Source organism: Capricornis sumatraensis, chromosome 20 (assembly GCF_032405125.1).
Source record: "Capricornis sumatraensis isolate serow.1 chromosome 20, serow.2, whole genome shotgun sequence".
In the NCBI taxonomy this organism is placed as follows: domain Eukaryota; kingdom Metazoa; phylum Chordata; class Mammalia; order Artiodactyla; family Bovidae; genus Capricornis; species Capricornis sumatraensis.
Genome location: NC_091088.1, coordinates 28,049,317 through 28,072,015, shown reverse-complemented (window position 1 = coordinate 28,072,015; position 22,699 = coordinate 28,049,317). Strand labels below are relative to the sequence as shown.

Below are 22,699 nucleotides of genomic sequence, written 5' to 3'. Positions count from 1 at the left end.
TGGTTAAGACTGTACTTTCACTGCAGGGGGGATGGGTTCCATTCCTGGTCAGGACACTAAGATTCCACATGTCACGTGGTGTGGCCAAAAAAAAAAAGAACTTAAAAAAAAAACAAAACACCAACTTAAAGATGGATTTTAGTCCTGTCGTCAACAATATAACTTGGGAACCATGGATCCAAATGTCAATCACGCCTGTCAATCTAAAGCAAAATATGTAACTTTTAAAGTAACAATCTTTGGTATATTACAAAATCACCTTCTGTACCACCTGTGCATTGCGTGTTACTATTCAGGGGCCTCTGAGTGAGGTCTTGGCACATTTCCAAAGGGCCCACCTATGTATAAACTGGGAGACACTTTAGATTTGATAGAAACCTACCACCACCACCATCCACATGGACAATACAGAGCCTTATCAAGGGACTGAATGTGGGTGAGTTACTGAGCTTACTTCCCTTAGCACATACTCAGGTCTGAATCCTGTCTTGGTGCTGAAGGATTGTAAAGAACTCCCTTTCATTAGCCTAAGTCCCTAATAATGAGAGTATCGTGCTGGTGGGTGAGACTACAGACAGGGCGAGGCCCTTGTGAAAGAAAAAAAAAATGATGCTATACCAGAGGTCTCCTCCAATCTCTGCAGACCACATTAAATGTATTTTGACCCCTGTGCTAACCCATTTTCCTGTGATACATTTGGTACAGGAAAAGATTAATTACTTATGAAAATCAAGCGAACATCTCTACAGCAAATATATTATCGCCATATAGGACAGGACATAAAGGTTTGCACTTGCACCATTAGCTTAGCTATAATAAATGAGATGCTCTATGTGATGTATAATATGGTAAAGAAAACGCAGCTGTTTGCTTCTGTAGGAAAGTGCATAGGTGCACCGCACCTGAGTCTGCAAACACTTAGGCCCTCCACAACAAAGCTGTATCCCTCAGAACAGTGATGCCTGAAAACCATTATCCATGGATAATTAACTATGTCAGGACACTGAGGTCCTAACATGAGGTCCTCATAATTCCCCACTAAGGGAAAGACAGTAAAACATTATTATAATATATTACCGATATTTAATAAGAAGACTGTTCTATTTGTGTGTTATTAATGCAAGCTGTAAGTTACAGCAGTGTTTGAATTATTCTTAGTTCTTCTGGGCACTCTATCTTGAAGGGCACAGCAGTGCTCGGAGCTGAAGAGCCGTAAAGAAATAATTTCCACTTGGGATTAAAATTTTCAAGATATATTTGCAATTTGTTCTGTTTATTTTCCCTCTGATCACATGAAGATATCCATGGTGGACGTTTATCACTGGAAAGGCCATTGCTAAAATGACCACTATTGAGGAAGTTTAAAGCTATATCCTGGTGAAACATGCCTAGTAGACTCCTTTGATCTGGAGTAGAGTCCATCATTTTGCTTTCTCCAAGTATTTTGGTCATTTTCAGACTCTCCCCTGTAGCACAAAGTATTTAAATTTCTCCATAGCCAGGATCTTTGACGCTTGAAGACAAAAAAGCCTCTCTCCATTTATTAAGATGACTTCCTACTGTGTGGGGCTGTTCTTTACCTCGTAATTAAAATAGCACCTGAACACTACCATCTGTGAATGCAGATTAAATGTTTACAAAACGTGAATATTCTTTCATTTTTTCCCTTGCCAAATACCTCTAAAACTCATAATTTCTGTGACATACTCCCCCCTTCACTGCACCAGACCCCAAAAGCTTAAATAAACTTTTACTCCAAAATAAAAAAAGGAAAAAAAAGTAGGGTGAACATTTTGCCTCTCACGGCAACCTTCCATACATCAAGACAATCCATAAATTAACGTATAGCTCTATAATTTGCTCAAAGAATGAATGAGCTGTCAGTCTTTGCTTTCTGTTTCTAGGATTCTGTCAGTTTATGGCAGCCCAGAGACACAGTTTGCCACTTAATTTTCCTCTTCCTTTTTCAAATACACACATTTTGGAAAAGACATTATTTATACAAAAGGCTGCCAAGACACTGAGTTAGGATGGATTTGGATATACAGACTATTTCACAAGCTACTCTTATTTAACCAAAATAGAGTCTCTTTGGGAGTCTTTTGCACAAACTGCAAATCCATAAATGCAGAGATTATAAACATTGATACAGGCATTTCTTCCAGAGGGTTTTCTGACCTGATGTTAACTTTACATTAGAAATTCATGTTTCTTTAGAAATGTTGGCTTATTTCAGTGAAATGGTTCCTCTGGTATAGTTGGGGTTGTGATGTCAGCCTGGCTCCTTCGTAATAACCCTTATGAAATATTTACAGTGAAATTGAACCACGCATGCGTAGCAGCTGACTCTCGCAGCCACCAAGGTCTAGGATTATCCTTTTCTTTTTATTAAAGGAAAGAAATCGTTTTTTATATTTTCTTCTTCTCCAGAAGATCAAACCCGCATGTATTTAACAACTTCCCTGACCACACCTCCATGGGGCCATCAGTCTGAGCAAAGAGACTGAAAGATTGTTCTGACCACATGACATCTTTGTGCCATGAAGGAACAGCTGGGTTCCCCCGTGGCAGAGCTGGATGAGGCATAAACTTGAGGGTGTAATAGGGGAAATGGTGATCACCAGCAATGGAGTCCCTGCCCTACCTTCCTGAAGACCAAACTTTCATTGGATTCCAAACTGCCAACATTTTTGCAGACACCATTTTTATAGTGACAATGAGCACCATATACACCTCATTCAGTTTGGAAAACTCTCATATGCTTCCTCTGTAAAAGGAAACATGAAAGATTGCCAAGTTAAAGGCAAAAAAAAAAACAACAACAACAACAACACGCAAATGCTTCCTCCAAGCAAGAATTGACACATAACAGAACATTACAAGGTCACAGGAGGCAGTATTCAGATTGCCTCCTGGTTCCCTGGCCAGGATCATTGCCTCTCTTCTCTACAAGTATAGGATGGTGGAGAAGATTTTTCACTCAAAGCAGGCAAGGACTTGCAATCTATACTCAGAACCCTAGCCATACCATTCAGTCTGCAGACATGTATTGATCGGCCTAAACAACACATAAAAACCTTTCAGTCAGTTCAGTCCAGTTGCTCAGTCATATCTGACTCTTTGTGACCCCATGGACTGCAGCACATTAGGCTTCCCTGTCCATCACCAACTCCTGGAGCTTGCTCAAATTCATGTCCACTGAGTCCATGATGCCATCCAACCATCTCATCCTCTGTCGTCTCCTTCTCCTCCTGCCTTCAATCTTTTTCAGCATCAGCGTCTTTTCAAATGAGTCAGTTCTTCACATCAGGTGGCCAAAGTATTGGAGTTTCAGCTTCAGCATCAGTCCTTCCAATGAACATTCAGGACTGATTTCCTTTAGGATTGACTGGTTGTATCTCCTTGCAGTCCAAGGGACTCTCAAGAGTCTTCTCCAATACCATAGTTCAAAAGCATCAATTCTTCAGCACTCAGCTTTCTTTATAGTCCAACTCTCATATCCATGCATGACTACTGGAAAAACCATAGCTTTGACAAGAAGGATCTTTGTCAGCAAAGTAATATCTCTGCTTTTTAATATGCTGTCTAGGTTAGTCATAGCTTTTCTTCCAAAGAGCAAGCATCTTTTAATTTCAAGGCTGCAGTCACCATCTGCAGTGATTTTGGAGCCCCTAAAAATTAAGTCTCTCACTGTTTCCATTGTTTCCCCATCTATTTGCCATGAAGTGATAGGACTGGATGCCATCATTTTAGTTTTCTGAATGTTGAGTTTTAAGCCAACTTTTTCACCTTCCTCTTTCACTTTCATCAAGAAACTCTTGAGTTCTTCGCTTTCTGCCATAAAGGTGGTGTCATCTGCGTATCTGAGGTTATTGATATTTCTCCTGGCAATTTTGATTCCAGCTTGGGCTTCATCCAGCCCGGCATTTGCATGATGTACTCTGCATATAAGTTAAATAAGCAGGGTGACAACATGCAGCCTTGACATACTCCTTTCCTGACTTGGAACCAGTCTGTTGTTCCATGTCCAGTTCTAACTGTTGCTTCTTGACCTGCATACAGATTTGTTAGGAAATCTTATTTTCAAATAAAAACCTTTGAATTATGGCTAACATTCAAATTGTTAGCTGACACACAAAGTCTGAATTCCCCCCTTCTCTTGAAAATGTAGGAGACCTAGTAAGACAGATGCAGCCTCCTTGCTGCCCACTTCAGATAGGGTGTGAACGTCCCAGTTTACTTCAATCTCACTTCTCTGTCTTCATTCATCCAAATGATCTGCCAGGCCCTCCCTGCAGACATTTGAGCTTGCAACACCTCTTGTCTGAATTCACTAGAAAACTCACAAGTACCCAGGTATTCAGCTGTTTTATAGTCAAAAGCTCAGAAGAACACATCCATGATTAAGTCCAACCTCTCTTCAGGCATGGTTTCACCGTTTCATGTGCCCTCAACACAGGGTCTCTCCAGAAAAGACGAAAACTTGAAATCAAAAAATTATAGGTATGCCAGTGTTCATAATAGCACTATTTACATAGTAGCCAAGACATGAGAGCAACCTAAGTGTCCATCAACAGATGACTGGATAAAGAAGATGTGTGTGTGGGGGGGGGTGTGTGTATGTGTGTGTGTGCGCGTGTGCGCGCATGCATTGTCGTGTCTGACTCTTTGTGACCCCGTGGACTGGAGCCCACCAGGCTCCATGGAATTTTCCAAGCAAGGGATCCTCTCAACCCAGGGATGGAACTCCCATCTCCTGCATTGGCAGGTGGATTCTTTACCACTGTGCCACCTGGTTAGCCCCACACATATATATACAATGTGTATATATTACTCAGCCATAATACTGAGTGTAATAATGTGTAATACTACTCAGCCATAAAGAAGAATGAAATAATGTCATTTGCAGCCACATGGATGGACCTAGAGATTGTCATACTAAGTGAAGTCAGATAGAGAAGGACAAATATCATATGATGTCACTTAGATGTGGAATCAGAAAAAAAAAGGATATAAATAAAAGGATAAAATATTTACAAAACAGAAATAGACTCAAAGTCGTAGAAAACAAACTTATGGTTACCAAAGGGTAAGGGCTGGGAAGGGATAAATTAGGAGTTTGGGATTAACAGGTACACACTACTATATATAAAAAGATAAACACGTAGGTACTGTGTAGCACAGAAATCTATACTCAATACTTTGTGATAAACTAAAATGGAAAAGAATCTGAATATATATATATATATATATATATACACAAAACAGAATCACTATGCTGTGTACCTGAAACTAAAACAACACTGTAAATCAACTATACTTCTATTAAAAAAAAACAAACAAACAACCAAGTCTCATTCTCTAAGTCACACAGCCCAGGTGTAATGGTCTCTGGGGCTATTGGTACAAAGGCAGGTGCCTGTGTGAACACACAGGACATGCTCCAAAATACACAGGGAGAAATGAAAAGCTCAGGTAAGGCCTACTTTCCTTGCCATGCAGAGCCGTCGCCCAGCACCAAGCCGGCGCTGTTTTGCGTTTGCATCCCTCAGACTCGCGCTGAGATTTCCACACACATGCCTACTTTCTCAGCACACCCGCTCTGACTTTTCTGCCACGGCCTGCTTCTAGTGCTGCTGGAAGATGCTGTGCTTAAGAAGGCTCCCAATCCTCAGAGGCCCCCTCAAAGCTTTTAAAGCGAGCATAACATGCAGAATTTCAAATGAAGAACCAACAGCGGAAAGATCATTTACAGTAACTATACAAACAAGCTAAATGAAAGACTGGTGTTCAAGTCATTAAAAATAATAATGCCAAAGCCCCGAGGGCTGAAATGTAAAGCTTCTACTTCGTGCGAGGAAACTGAAAAGAAGGGTGTTTATTATCCCAATCAGAGAACCTGTTAATTTATTTAGTAGGTGATTTTAAGAGGATGCTCGTTCACAGCGAAATCTCACTTGATCAGACTGGAAGACGAGTTAACAACCACAAGGAAAATGTCGGCTGAAGCTCAGGGCTTTGGCCAGACAAGCATTAGCTGGAGAGACCAGGGCGTCACTGGGAGAGTCCAGGGTGGAGCTCCTGGGAGACACAGCCCCTGATGCCTCCCACCCCTCTCCTCCTGGGCTCTCCAGAACCAAGCCCAGATTTAGTTATAGAGTCATCTCTCTCACACTTTGCAGATGATGCCTAACATCATGACAACAGAAAAGAGGTGAGGTCTCCGGACCTGCCTGCCTACAACAAGTTTCTGTAAAGTAATGAATACGGACAGCTTGGGGACCGCTCACCTGTGCTGCCTGCCTCTTCCTGCCTGCAAAATGAAACCACCAGGGATTGGCAGAAGGTGCTGCTCTGACAGGGCCAGGACAGCCTTCCTCCTCGGTGACAGCCTGGGCCTCCCCTCTTAAACTTGACCCACCGTAATTCCTTCACAATGCGGCCGCGAGGCAGCTGACAGTAGCAGCTGCGGCTTCTAAGCGAGATGGATGGAATTTTCATAACTGGTTCCCCAAGTTACATTTTACCTTCAAGATAATTTATGAGCTGCTCCAGAGCCTTGAAGAGACAATATGCTTGCCATAAAATTAACTGTAACAGTCTTGTAGGTTATAATTAACACTGGGAGGGTAGCACCAACTGGATGAAACACATGGCATAATTGATGGTGAAACTGGAAAGGGGGCGAGTGAACAGTATCATTACGGCACACGCTGCCTTAGCAGAACTGATGCTTTCCAGGGGTTAATTACAATCGCCTTCTAGGGCCGCTGTTCTGGTGGGGAAGAGGCCAGAGCTGGCCAGGGAGGGCTGAAGATTTCCTGGCAGGGTCCCGGGGCACCTGGACACGGAGGCAGAGGCTATCAGCAGGCTGGGGCGAGAGGCAGGCCGAACCCAGAGTAGGTCGAGCATCTGGCAGGGTGCTTCTCGGATTGCAGACCAGGCCCTCCACAAGCCTGCCTCCTAGACATGACTTCATTTTCTCTGTAAACCGCATCTTTTTCAGTGATGATAAAGATCTGGATCAAAGAAGGGAACTGGAACTTCCAAAATGCCCTCCCCAAGGCTTAGGATTGTCATTCAGAATACAACGTTAACAGAATCGAAGCATTTCAACGTAATGTGGGCAGAAGTTCATAAAAAACTAAGATGGTCCACGTTAAACCTCAGGTTTGTTAAACTACAAAGTGGCACCCTGTCCAGAGAAGAGGATAAAGAGAAAGCTAGTAAGAAATGTAAGAAAAGGCTTGTCGATCACATGTCTCTTGGAAAGAAAACACTAAGCTATGCCTTTCCTGGCGTGGATACTAAAGAGCTTGATCAATACCCCCCCCAAACACCGAATATTCTAAACACACAGGAATCACTCAAATAATTTCAACAAGCAATGTTAAGGTGACCGGACCTATTTTTGTTGGTTGATTTGTTTTGTTTCTGTCCTGGGACAAGACAGTGAAAAATCATCTTGATCAATGAGGCAACAGTGTCCCCTACAGGCCAGCAGAGCTATTCCCCACCCCCACCCTTCACCCCATTCCTTCCTCAACTGAGAGCCAGAGTTAAACTTTTTATCTAGAACCTGGAATATCCATTACAGGGAAAATTTGTAAAATAAACTGGGAATACCCCTGAGATAAAATAAAATTCCTGCTCTTCACGTGTGGTAAATTGTTTCCTAAACATACTGTACAGAAGTGATTAACCCATTATAGAGAAGATAAATGCTACCCGTTCAGAATAAGGAAATCTACTCAAATCAGCCTTAACTAACCTGGCTCTGAAACTACTCCACTTAAAGGATTTACAGATCCTTGGAGGCTAAACTTTGATGCTCTCATCTGGGCCCCTACTCTCCCAACTTCTAAGAGACTGTAACCAGTATAGAAGAGATGACATAGCTATGAAGGTAATAACTTTACTTTCAAGGATTTAAGGTAGGGAGATTTATAAAGTATGAGCTGGAAACTACTTCCTTAGACAGACAGATGCCCCCCCCCCCCCAACTAAAAAGTATGAAACATACTTAGGTACCAGAGGAAATACACATTTACAGACACATGCCCATCTATCTCCATGCTGGGAAGGTCCCTGGGAGGTTTCTAACTCTTACACTGTGAGACCCAGGTCAAGTACTAGGAGAACACGTGAGTGGCTGACAAAGAGGAAAGTCTTGTTACTCCAGCTCCGGCTGTGGCCACACAGCAGAGGTCTGAGGTGGGCTGTCCTGGCTTAAATTCCATCTGCACTGCAATGTAGGAGACGCAGGTTCCATCCCTGGGCATGGCAACGCACTCCAGTATTCCTGCCTGGAGAACCCCATGGACAGAGAAGCCTGCTGGCTGACAGTCCACAGGGTCACCCGGAGTCGGACACAACGGAAGCAGCTGAGCAGATGCCTGCACTATTAGCTCTGCGGCCCTGGGCAATGACTTTGCATCTTCCTGTCTCCCTTTTCTCACCTCCTAAAGCATTTAAAACTTTGTCTGGCACTTAGAGAGTTCTCACTAACTGTTCACTGCGAGTGTGGCTAAAATTAGGACAACGTCAGGTTTCAAGGACAGTGGAGGTAGAAAGGTAAAAGCCTTCAGGAGAGACAACTACCCCATCTTTAGTGGCCCCCTGGGCTCTGACTCAGAGGGTCACACCTTGGCAGAGAGGGAAGATGCCTTCAAGGTCACTGAATCAAGCCACCTCTTTTGTAGACAGAGCTGCTGAGATCCGATGTCTCTGACGTGCCCAGAGTCTACAAGCCAGCTGGAGGCAGGATTCAAATTGGTATCCAAGCCTCTGTCAATTTGATGTGACAGTCCTTACTCAGGACAGGGCCTGACACAGGCTGAATTCTACCTAACGTTCCCTCCTTCACCAATTCAGCGACACCCAGCCATACCATGAGGCTTGGGTTTTACATGGGGGCACTCTCACAAAGGAGAGGCCAGTTCCAGGGAGTCTGGCTTGCACTGCTCTTCACTTTTCTGTTTTGATCTGAAGAGGAAGGAGCAGAATTTTTTTCCTAATTTTTGGCCACAGCATGCAGCATGGGAGATCTTAGTTCCTCGACCAGGGATCAAACCTGTGCCCCCTGCAGTGGAAACAAAATGTCTTAACCACTGGACTGCCAGGGAAGTCCTTGAAGAGGAGTGGTAATTTTTATTGAGCACAGAGTATGTGACAGGTATTTGCTGTCGGTTTTTTTCCATAAACATGTCTAAGGAACAGGTTCTCTTATTATCCGCTCAGGCAAGTTACAAATGAGAAAACTGAGGTCCAAAGGGGTTAAGCAACTTGTCAAGTTTATCACAACTTGCTTGGAGTTTCAGAAGTAGATCTGAGATTCAAGCCTAGGCCATCTACTCAGCATCTATGCTCCCAACCTCTATACCAGAGTCATAAACTTTACTCTGGAAGAAATCATCTCCCCCCCCACTAACACTGAAAACTCTCTGGAGACAAGGTAACCCAGATTTTATCCTCTGGCCCATAATCACACTGAAGTTTCTCCCCTCTCTCACACACACTTGAAGACCCACGTGTAGGCTGTACGATCACTCGGCGGAGCAGTGCTTCTCACAAAGGCCGGGCACATAAGGAATCCCACAAGAATATTTCTGGTGAACCTGCCGCTTTCATCTCTGGGACAAGGACTTCTCCAGAATCCAGACTTAACCCCTTGCATTGCATTATTAGACAAGATGATTGTTTCCCCTGGTCAAGTGTTATTCATTCCTATAACCTCAGGGAGTACAGTAGCGTCTGGTACCAGGTAGGCACGTGACAGATATTTGCTAAATCAGTGAGTACATCACTGACTGCTCACTCACAATAATCAAAAATACCATCTATTAAATGCCAGACCGCACAGCACCCTGTCACGTGTAATCGGCCCCTCCCTAACACCAATGAGATACGCATAGCTCCTACTGTTTACTCTTAAGAGGTATTTGTGAATATAGCATGACATGAATTCAAGCCTTCTTTAAAGTGAAGACATTTAAAGCGACACACCTTTTGTGCTAAAGCCATTGGGAACCAGGGTGCAAGCTATCTAAGTAAGAATTAGTGCTGTGGACCCCGAGGACGGTGAGCCTCACAACGCTGGCATTCCCTGACTGTGTCACGAATCTGACCCACTAGGACCAGAGCTGCAAGTGTGATAACAAGTGACCATCTGAGGATGAACACGAGAAGAGGAAATTTTATCTCTGTTTCAGCTGAATGACTATATTTTGCTGTGCGCTGACTGAATAGGTAGGACATGGCGACTGTGCACATTTTTTTAAAGAGTTTTTTTGGAGTGGACCATTTTAAAAGTCTTTATGGAACTTGTTAAATTCCATAAATTTAACAAAGTTATGTTATTTGTTAACATCATTGCTTCTATGTTAAATTTGCCGGGGGAGGGGGGGGGAGGGGCGGCGTTTGGCCATGAGGCATGTGGGGTTTTAGCTCCCCAACCAGGGGTCAAACCTGCACTCCCTGAATTGGAAGGCGAAGTCGTAACCACTGGATGGCCGGGGAAGTCGCCGCACATTATTTTTTTAAAGAAATGTTCAGAGTTCTACTCAGGAAAACACTTTTTATTGGTCATTCCACTTGAATTGAAGCTTCATGAGAGAAAAATGCTCATCGGTTTTGCTCAATGCTGTTTCTAATACCTGGAACAGTGCTTGACAAATAGCTGGTGCTTGATAAGTATTTAATGAATAAATCAATGAATGAACCCATGTTTTCTCAAAAAACTGAAGAAGCACTGCCTCTAAGAAACAGCCAGCTACCACTCAGAAAACTGCCAGGCTCAGGACTCATACCGAGGCCTGTGCGTTGATTTTACAAATAAGATGCGCAGAAGTCAATTGGCTTTTGTCCCCCATAAAACTGTTCAAATCATGACAGTAACAATGGTAATAACATTAACAACACTTGCCTCCTTAAGATAAGTTGCTGAATCTTGGAAGAAAGGTAACTTTATCTCTAGACTCATTTAATCCCTATGCTCTAAATTTATACAATGTTTCATTTCCTACACATTTATGAGGAGGTTTTATGGAGTTATCAGATTTTATGGAGTAATCTGGTTCAGAGACACAAAGGGCATTCTTCTGCTAAGGGCAGCAGAAAGTGGAGATTGCAATTATTAAAGGAGCTGGGGCAGACGCATTAAAAAGAATGACATGGATGACAACTAGTGGGCCAGCTGTGGCCAGTGCCTCCCTGCTCCCCTACCCCAATGTTGCACAAACATTTAGCTCACTGCAGGGGGCAGCCACTGAACTGGAGATGCCACAACTTCTGGTTCCCAACTAACCTGACCAGTCAACTGACATGGTCAGATGGCTCATCACGTGTGGTCTCACAGGACAACAGCCTCATCATCCCATGGGCTTCCCTGGTGACTCAGGTGATAAAGAACTCGCCTGCTAATGCAGAAGATGCAGGCTTGATCCCTGGGTCTGGAAGATCCCCTGGAGAAGGAAATGGCAACCCACTCCAGTATTTTTGCCTGGGAAATCGCATGGACAAAGGAGCCTGGTGGGCTGCAGTTCATGGGGTTGCAAAAAGTCAGACACGACTTCGCGACTGAACAACAACATCATCCCATAGCCCAACCTCAAGGCTGGTGAGTCCACTTTTTGTTACCATGACTTCCTAATATTAAAGACAAATGTGGCCCCAGTACCTAGTTGCCAAGCCTGAGCTCATCACTGTGCTGATATCATCAAAGCCCATCAGGACATCAGCAGGTAACCAGCAAAGATCAGCTGTCCTTTGAAATATGGACTTGAAGCCATACTCAGCCTCAGCTCTGCCCTCCTGGCATGAAACCGACCCCTTACTCAGAGAAATGACCCTGGGGAGGACCTTCCCTCTCGCCTTGTTCTTCCTTTCTTCATTCATTCAATTTCACTTCCAGGAAGGACAGGGACTCAGGAATGGCTGGCTCAGGGAGGAGATCATGTCTTTTTATACTGGTCCTGGCTCAGCTCCATGCTGTTCACTCCTGGGCTCTTCCTCGAGAGCCCAAGTCAGTCTGTGCCCAGAGCACCCTTCTTCCCCCACGCTGGATGTGAGGGTCAGAGGTGTTGGGTTGGGAGTTAAATACCAGAGACTCAGCACCTATTAGAGATCTCTCCTTATATTCAGTTTCAAGGTTTCTATCCTTGGTAGGATTCAGTTCAGTTCAGTCGCTCAGTTGTGTCCGACTCTTTGCGACCCCATGAATTGCAGCATGCCAGGCCTCCCTGTCCATCACCATCTCCCGGAGTTCACTCAGACTCACGTCCATCGAGTCCGTGATGCCATCCAGCCATCTCATCCTCGGTTGTCCCCTTCTCCTCCTGCCCCCAATCCCTCCCAGCATCAGAGTCTTTTCCAATGAGTCACCTCTTCGCATGAGGTGGCCAAAGTACAGGAGCTTCAGCTTTAGCATCATTCCTTCCAAAGAAATCCCAGGGTTGATCTCCTTCAGAATGGACTGGTCGGATCTCCTTGCAGTCCAAGGGACTCTCAGATGACTATAAACTCAAAGCAATAGTGCAATATCTCAAATGCTCATTCCTCCTCAAAATTATGAAGGAAGGACTTCCTTTGTTACCTCTTTTTAATGCATCTTTCTTTTTAATGCGTCTGCTCCATTTCTCACAGCATAGAGCACAATGACCTGTATATAGTAAGCACTCAGAAAATAACAGCTTATACCTGCAAAACTGGACAGGGGCAACCTGTCAGGCTTGAACAGAATTCAGGCCTGCCAGCAGACAAAAGGAGAGATTAGATAACCATGGGGAAAACTGTACAAGCCTGACAACCAAAGTCAATCCACACAAAATGTTTTACCTGCTGCATCCATAGCAGAGTTCTGAAGCTGATTAGCTTAGGAGAGCAAACGCTGTTCATTACAAGATCTGGGTTATAACAACTTGATTTTGGAGCCTGTCCAAAGTGGATCCATCCTGGAGCTAAGTGGTGATGGTTGGGGCTGTGGAAGGTAACGGGATGGTCAATAATAAGCTGTCTGGGTGCTTTACTTGTCTAGAAAAAGATGGTAACTTGGCAGTTGTTTGAGAAGCCAAAGCCCAATGTGGGAAAGACATGTACACATAGACATCTAGGGGGACTTCTCTGGTGGTCCAGTGGCTAAGACTTTGCCTTCCAGTGCAGGGGGTGTGAGTTCGATCCCTGGTAGGGGACCTAAGATCCCACATGCTTCTTGGCCAAAAAACCAAAGCATAATACAGAGTGATACTGTAACAAATTCTATAAAAGCTTTAAAAATGGTGCACATCAAAAAAAAAAAGACAACTAGGTCTACCAAGTTACTTTTAACTGGAAAGAAGTAGTTCTAAAAGTTTTTCTAAGAAACTACCATAAACAAAAAAAAACATGATTTCAAGGTTCATCCCCACTATAGCATGTATCAGTTCTTCATTCTTTTTTATTGCCAAAAAATATTGGCTATAAAAGGAAAAAAACAAACAAAACTTTTCTCAGCACCATTTTAAGGCTCCTTGGACCCAACTTAAGTTGTCTACTAGGAAAATATAGTAAGCCCTGTTTGAGCCTAGAAGCAGGTGGAGCTTAGGTGAACAGACTTTTTGTTGGATTGGGCTACATTCCCATTCAGTGGGCAATGTTCAGAGATTCTGTAATGAAAGAAATCTAGGAGAATGGTAGAAGGGTGATGTAGGGGAGAATCAAAGAAATAAATACACACATGGGCCACATTCAAATAAATAAAGGACTGGGCACACTCATGCTGGCTTCGTTTGGAGCTCTATCCATCCTACAAGCCATATATCCTAATAGGCTCATGACCTCTTTACCACTTAAAGGGTAAGTCCTTAAGTCTGTCATTTAAAATCTCCCAATTAAAACAAAAAAGTGGTCTTGAATAAGCACATGAAAAGATGCTCAACATCATTAGTCATCAGGGAAATGCAAATCAAAACTACAAGGAGATAACAGTAGGATGTCTATAACATAATCCAAAAAAAGGAAAAGAACAAGAGTTGGCAGGACTGTAGAAAAATTGAAACCTTTATGTACTACTGGTGGGAATGTAAAATGGTGGAGCAGTTGAGGAAAAGAGCTTGGCAGTTCCTCAAGAAGTTAAACATGGAGTTGTTATATGACCCACCCATTCCAGGCTTAGGTTTACACCCAGAGGAGCTGAAAACGTGCCACTCAAAGACTTGTACATGACTGTACACAGCAGCACTATTTCTAAGAGCCAAAAAGTTGGAAACAACCCAGATGTCCATCAACCAACGAACAGATCAACACAACAAGGTCTATGCATACAATGCAAGATTTTTTGGCAATGAAAAGGAACGAAGAACTGATACAATGGGGATGGACCTTGAAATCATTATGCTGAATGAAAGAAGTCAAATACAAAAGGTCACATACTGCATGATTCCATTCGTATGAAATGTTCAGAGTCGGCAAATCTATAGAGACAGAAAGTAGATGAGACAGAAAGTGGTCGGGAAACTCGAGAGTGGTTGTTCACAGTTTCAGGGCTTCATCTGGGGGTAATGGAAATGCTCCGAAATTGAATAATGGTGATGGTTGTACAGCCTTGTGTATATTCTAAAAAAAAAAAAAAAATCACTTAACTGTATATTTTCAAATGATTCATTTTATGTTACGTGAATTATATCTCAATTTTAAAAACCCCCAAATGGCCTGGCTTTCATCTTGTTTTTCATACTTGCACCTTGCTGAGTGAGAGGAGCATTTAAAGGAGAATGCTTTAACGTTAAAAAGCACACTTCATTCTGGAAATGGACCTCATCTCCCTGAGTTATCCTTCATCCAACCCAGTGAGATTTCTGCTCACTGCAAATCCCTGTGGGTATACACAGTCAAGTCAAAACCTAAGACGAAAAATATGGTAACTTTGAATAATGTTTAGTAGATTTTTATTTGTATTTTAAACATAAGCATTGTCTGGGTGTGGCTTCTATGAGGTAGGCAACAGTGTTCAATTAAGGAGTTTTCATCAGCATGGCAATGTTAGATTTCAGAGACATCTACAATTAAATACTTTCCAGGGAGGGTTAGAGCAAAGGGCCACTCTTGTGGTCACAACAGCTCTACTAGTTTCTTTCCCACTGCTTTCCACAGCCTCTTTCTAGGAATTTGCTCAGTTCTCATCCTCAGATAAACTTAAATTGGCTGCTGAACACATATTAGGAATTTATCTCATGCACAGCACCTCACACATTATTTTATATCGAATAGGTGGACACGACTGAGCGACTTCACTTTCACTTTTCACTTTCCTGCATTGGAGAAGGAAATGGCAACCCACTCCACTGTTCTTGCCTGGAGAATCCCAAGGACGGGGGAGTCTGGTGGGCTGCCGTCTCTGGGGTCGCACAGAGTCAGACACAACTGAAGCGACTTAGCAGCAGCAGCAGCAGCAGGCATACAAAATACACAAAAATGCCCAGGACTTTCCTGGTGGTCCAGGGGTTAAGAATCCACCTTGCAATGCAGGGGATGTGGGTTCGATCCCTGGTGGGGGAATTAAGATCCCACATGCTGCAGAGCAACTAAGCCAGCACACCGCCAACTACTGAGCCCACGCCACAACTAGAGAGCCCACGCACTGTAACAAAGAATCCGGCATGATGCAAGGAAGACCCCTTGTGTCGTAACTAAGACCCAAAGCAGCCAAAGAATAAACTTTAAAAATGCTAAAATGCTCATTGAATAAAATCATCTTTCTGAAAGTAGAAGAGGAGGATGTGCCTCTGAAGAAGAGCACAGAGGTTTGCTAACACCAATGTCGCTGGTCAGAAACCAGGACAATCAGGCCCAGAGGAAGCTGGGAGAGAGTTTTAGATAGATTGCTTGCTCAGTCGCTCAGTCACGTCTGACTCTTTGCGACCCCATGGGCTGTAGCCCACCAGGCTCCTCTGTCTGCAAGACTTTTCAGGTAAGCATACTGGAGTGGGTTGCCATTTCCTCCTCCAGGGGATCTTCCCGACCCAGCGGATGGAACTTGCATCTCCCGCATTGAAGGTGGATTCTTCACCTGCTGATCATACAGGAAACCCCTTAGACAGATTACTCTGATCAATTCACAAGTAAAGGAACATATAGCTTGAAACTGACCCATTGTTGGCTCTAATCAGCATTGCTATGATGTTTTTTGGAAAAAGGATAAAGAAAGGAATACACATATCTACTCAATTAAAATTTGGTGCTTTCTTTTACAGGAAAACTGCCAAGTATAGGAGTAAACCAGTGTGCAAGAGTCACATGTATATTTAGTATCCAAAAAAAAAAAAGAATGTACAACGTTCAGTGGCCAGGTGCTGAAATGGATTGCAATTTTTTTGTAAAGCATTTTTGCTAACCCTTGACTTAGTTACATTCTCTTAACTAAGCATGCAAGCAGGAAGAAAATAATTTGCTTCACATTCTGACATGTTCAAGGCAAAGGAAGCCCATTCCTTTCCTTAAGCTGACTACAAATAATTATTCCATAACAAACACGCCCTCAGATTTTTCAGTGATCTAGGCAAGACGTCAGGGATTTGTGTAAAATAAACAAAGCACTGATTTTTTTTTTCTTTTTTTTCTTATTTAGAAAAACAATTCGGGCCTGGACATGGAACTGTACCTTTTCTTTAGTGCACTTTTCAAATGATAATTTCTTCCACTGTCACCATTAAATCTTAATCCAGTCCAGCTCCTTGCATGGGTCATTGAGTCTATATGTACTGCTGTTATTTTAAAATGTTTCCCCTTGGTAGGGAAAGAGGGGGAGAAAAGATGTTGAGGGCCAGATGGGCCTCTTCACAGTTCATTTATCAAACCTAATACGCTGGGCTCCACCCTCCTCTCACTCACTACCGCGGTTAAACTTCCATATAATTTGGTAATCATTTTCATTATCAGAGAGTGACCCCTGAGCAGCCGATCCCGGGACACCCAGCCCTTGCAGCTGCTCTTTTTCTGCCTTTTCCTACAGTAGACCTTAAGAACCTTCGAGTTTATTAGCTGCAGACTGACCTTCGGGCTGCAGAGGTCAAGAAGGGGTCAGATCAGAGGGCTTGGCCAGTTCTTTAAAAGCTATAACAAGCTGTCCATCAGGCAGAGTGGACTGTATAAACAAAGCCAAATCTTCAGAAATTCGGTACCACTTCTGTTAACACTTACCCTGCATTCACACGGCTTCTCCCGATGTACTTGGGATCTTTCAACTCCGGGGAAGTGAATAGACAGCCCTAATAAGCCTATTTGGAGAGGGTTGTTTATGGGATTACTGGGCTTGGGGAAAGAAACCCACAGGACTCAGATATGCCTCGAGAATCCCAGGCTTGTGTGACACTGTGACAAACTCAGTTACTCCGAGTCACGCAGAATTGACACGTTCCTCCAAAAGCCAAATTATAGGGAACATATGCTTTCAGTTTAGGAGACTTCAGTGCATCCCAAACAATGGCTGGGCTCCTGGCCCTCGCAGAGAGAGACAAATAATTGAAAACCAAGTTACGAGTTGCACAGAAAACAGTCTCCCTAACACCGTTCACATAAAGGAACCTACTGAAGCCTTTATTACAACAAGATTTCCACTAAAGCTAACACCAGCTGCAGAGTCTCAGTGACCTAAATTTCTCCAAGTTGTACTCTTTCTAAGCATTCTCTAAGGTGCAGTATCAGGTAATTAGAGTCATCTGTATTTAACTTTCAGAGGAAAAAAAAAATTTTTCCTATTATCTAAATCTCACAGATCCCCAGATAGCTGGGGTGAAAAGTAAAATACTGTAACCCATTGCTTGGCCTTTGGCAAGCACTAATTATTATCTGTCAGAGTACATTTTTCCTTGTGTAATTCCGAAATACACAATAGGCCCACCTCTGAAACCCAGGCCACTCTGGGTTAGTGCCAGAGATGGTGTTTTATAACTTTCACCACTGCGCGCCTGATGGCCACTCCAGGCGATGCCCAGTTCCAGACGGCCAGGGGAAGCTTTGATGAGGAAAAGAAAGGTGGATGGTAACCGTCTGTTTATACAGACCGCATGGACGAGTCTTTTAGATACATCAATGGGATGGGAAACATCAAATGGGGCTGGCAGAGGGGTGGGGGAGGGGGGCTGGCAGGGGGAGGATTACGGTTATTGAATACTCTGAGGACACTTCTGAGCTCTCAAGACACTGCCCTCTTGAAATTTTCTTTCAGGTGTTTGGTTTTAAGGAGGTCTGCAGAGTGTCAGCGGCTAAGCTCTTTCTTGTCTCCTCCCCTGCCACAAAGGAAACTCGACAAGTTTTGTTTCAGATGCTAGACTACATCAACTTCAGCCCTGGCTCCAACTCCTGATTAAATTGTTAGCAGTTAAGGGCCAGAAATGCAGCAACCAGACTCCTTTTAAAAACAGGCCACTTTTGGCCACGCTGTCTGATGAGTTGGTGTATTAGGAAATTATTGTTAACAAACCAAATGCATTCAACAGGGGCAGTCCATTCTCATTCTCAACGTTTTCTCTAGCTGCGCTATCTGGTGAGGCATTGCGGGGATGGCTTCTATTTTATGCTTTGACTTTTTAGCCACAAGGCATGTGGGATCTTAGCTTCCTGACCAGGGGTCGAACCCATATCCCCTGCACTGGAATGCAAAGTCTTAACCACTAGCCCGCCAGGGAAGTTCCTTCCTTTTGTATTTAATAAGAATCACCAGAGGAATTCCCTGGCAGTGAAGTGCTTAAGACTCAACGTTTTCACTGCTGAGGGCCCAGGTTTGATCCCTGGTCTGGGAACTAGGATCCCACAACCCTCACAGCACAGCAAAAAAAAAAAAAATCACCGGGGAAAAGATATAAAAGGTCAGAGAGAGAGCAATCTGTTAGATGTCCCCTCAAGGATATTCCACTATTTCATAAAATATGCATACTTTAGTGAATATACATATTTAAATTGTAATAGAAAGAAACATTTTAAATTAATTATTGAAACTTCGGTTGAAAATCTTTTCATGACTAGTTGAAACTGTCATTCTCCCAGACCACACTACAGAAAGGGGGTAAGGGGAAAAAGTGACTGGGAATTTTTAAAATCATGGTTTCAATCATGGTTTCAAAACCATGGTTTCAAACCATGATTTCATGGTTTATTGTTTCTAAATTCAGAAACAATACGCATATGTGAAAAAGCAGCTTTCTGATACCGCATCATAATGGATAGTTCCCACTCTTCACTGTCTCCTTTTTTGGAAAATGCTCATCTTCAGCCTTGTTCAAGCAAATCTATTTTTATGATAATTGTTACTAGTAAAGCCATTAATTATTATAAATTCTGTTGCATGAACTCATTTGGAGAATATTATGGCTATCAATAAATGTTCTTCACTCCCAGGCACACAGAATTTTTAAGCGTCGAGTAAGACTCGGACGCAGAATCCAGCATAATTTTTCTGATTCCTCTCCTCTTGCTCAAGGACTGATGGTAATTCAACAATACGCATTATACATCTAAAGGATAATTTTAACATTTGAAGGAACTGGTTCAAGGCTTCTACCAGCAAAGCATTTTTCAAAGAAAAGCAGGATAGCATGGTACTTAGCATGCAAGAATCCATTCTGTAAAAACTGATGATCTATAGACACTTTACCAGCCACAGCTATCTAACCACAGCTAAATCCATGTGCACAGAAATGAGGCCGAAGCCAAAGTCATTTCTATTTGGTCAGTTCTGAAAATGGGGTTGCTGCACTGACTAAGTGCAAGCAAGCTGCCTCCCGCGTGATGTAAGAACACTGAATTTCCTAGACACCTGCCCCAGCTAAACAGCAGTGTTGACTTTTAGACGGTTGATTAAAAGGGTTCTTCAGCATCAGGTACTTAGATTACATTATGCTCAAGATGTAAACATTTATGCTAAATGTTACACTCGAGGATAAATCATATATGCATACAGATGACATCATGGATCACTGCAATTAATGCAGGTACCATGTGGAGGAAAGAAAACTCTGGCTGAAAGCATCTGTAACTTGCTTCTTTTTTTTTTCATGGCCCCTCTGCTGAGAGGGAGGAGGCCAGCCGTCAGGAAGGGCTTCCCCAAAGAAAGCCCTCATTTTCCAGGGACAGCAAATCCCATTTCGTAATAGAACAAACCTGGCATGCCATTCTCTCCTCAGGTTCTGGCGGGTGGTGATCGAGGCGAGGATGGACGTCAACATCTCATTCTTTTGTTCCATGGGGACCCCCTCTCTTCTAACTTCACGAAGCACAGCGCTTGTCTAGAAGAAACGATCCCCAAAAGAGAAAGTGAAAGTGAAAAATTAATAATGAAAAAAAGCCCATAAGCAAATAAGGACAGTAAATCAATGGCTTTTTTATTACAGTTCCCCTGCTAACAAATCAATACCGTAAATGATGGTCAAAAATGGCCAGCATATATTTTGTACTTAATCAATGTACATGGCACATAAGGTAAACTCTAAAGCTCCATTGCCTTAAGTAACACATCAAGATGCTGTGCATTCTCACTCTAATTTTCTCAGTGCACCAATGATTTTTTCTCCCTGGCAACTGCCGACCACGAACTACTATTAGAAATTATTTTCACGTACGCTTCACTGTGTGTTGTTTGTTTGGCCTCTTAAAAAAGAGCCGTCTCTGACTTTCCCTATCTGTTTCCTGCCACCCAGCTGAGGCTTACTGCACTGCCTTTCTTATTTGAATCATTAATTTCTATTTCCAGCCATGCCAGGAATTTTTTTTTTTTTTGGTTCACTCCATTTTCCTTGCTTGCTGCAAATCAAGAGCTTACAAAGAAAGCAACACCAAGAGCACAAGAATCAAAGAAGAGCATATCTCTATGAATATCTTTCCAGGTTTGAAAATCCACCACATACTTCAAATAGTAGATACAGGGATTCGTATGCACAGTAGACACATGATTTGGGGAACAATCTGCTATTCCATGGTTATGGCTATGGTCTTAAAAAAAAAAATTAGGCTCACAGGTGAGTACAAAAACACTCAAAATTCAGATGCTGCTTTTTTAAGTAGTTGAAAAGCAAGCGCATCACACCTGGCTCACTCTAATAACTAACGTTACATCGAAATTCAAATTTGAAATTGTCATTTCAACTTTACAACTCACCTCTGTAGGCGCTTTTAATATGTATTTTAAGCATGCAAATGTCTGCGACAGTAGGAAAACAATTAAGGAAACAATGGAAAGTATTCTACTGGTACTTGAAATCTTAGTGAGCAAAACACCTTTCAAGTTCTAATCACAGAACTTTTCTTCAAATGCATTTACCTTCATATATTAACAACTGGGGCAGAAATCTTCAGGATTTATAAACGTTGTTCTTCATGAAAGGCTGGTGGGTGGGGCGGGGGCTTCTTTGGAGATGTTATAACCAAAGCAATTGCTAAAGGGAATAAAACTGCCACTTTCTCTGTTCTCATCACTCGGTGTATTCCTTCCTTTGGAGTAGGAAATGGCAACCCACTCCAGTATTCTTGCCTGAGAAATCCCATGGACAGAGAGGAGACTGGCAGGCTACCGTCGATGGGATCGCCAAAGAGTCAGCCACGACTTAGCGACTAAACAGCAATTCCTTATTCAACTGATGTCCACACCTTCACTGACATGAAGAGCACACTCAACATCTGACTCTCATTGATCTTGAATTACTACCTCCTCACTCCTCTATAACATTTTATACTGTATGCTTAATACCTTCAAGACAGCCGTGAGGAGAGGTGTGACAAACACTTGCAGTTTTCGTTGCCATACCCATCCATACCCAGTCCCCTTTCCTATTACAGCATCTAGATCTCCTTGTGGGGGAAGTCTTTATTGCATGTAATCTTCGAGGGACTGTCACCCAAAGCGTTCTGCTCTCTCCCATCAGGGATGTGGGCCAGGCCGGCCTAATTCTCTTTTCCAGGACTTTAGACACTTGAGAATGACAAAGGAAGGGGGAGGGGCTGTGGAATGTAGTAGCAATTTATTTATATTTCCACAGTTCCTACCACCCATGGTCCTCAAAGTATTCCCAGCTTCCTGATACCTGAGTCTCTTCTTTTCATATACATAATTAAATGTATTTCTTCTTAACTGAAGGATAATTGCTTTACAATATTTTATTGGTTTCTACCAAATATCAGCAAGAATCAGCCATAGGTATACATATGTCCCCTCCCTCTGGAACCTCCCTCCCACCAGCCTCCTAGGTTGTTACAGAGGCCCGGTTTGAGTTCCCCGAGTCATTCAGCCAATTCCCATTGGCCATTTTATATATAGTGGTGTACATGTTTCCATGCTACTCTCTCCATTCATCCCACCCTCTATTCCCTGCCCACTCCGTGTCCATAAGTTTGTTCTCTCAAACTCTAGAGTGTCCTTGGACAACTTTAGCTATCCAACATCCTTTCAATAAAGTCCCCCTTTGTTCAAATTCACCAGAACCGGTTTCTGTTGCTTACAATCAAACATCCTAACTGATACAAACAGGTAAGACAGGAGAGACTCCGCTGGCGGGTCCAGTGGTTGAGAATGTGCACTTCCAGTGCACTGGGCATGGGTTCAATCCCTGGTCGGGGAACTAAGATCCTGCACGCTGTGTGGTGCACCAGAAAAAATAAATAAAAGCACAGACCTTGTAGATCAGACAGGAAACGGTATGTCCACTGGAGAGCATCCACAATAATCTGTCAAGCATTA

General features: G+C 43.0%; 1 protein-coding gene across 1 annotated transcript in view; it reads right to left on the bottom strand.

Annotated features, from left to right (window-relative positions):
* FTO (FTO alpha-ketoglutarate dependent dioxygenase) overlaps positions 1 to 22,699 on the bottom strand; it is a 427,008-nt gene that overhangs the window by 170,227 nt on the left and 234,082 nt on the right. The window contains exon 8 of the mRNA XM_068991921.1: positions 20,131 to 20,255. Within this exon, the coding sequence (XP_068848022.1) occupies positions 20,131 to 20,255 (125 nt within the window). The remainder of the gene's footprint in view (positions 1 to 20,130; positions 20,256 to 22,699) is intronic.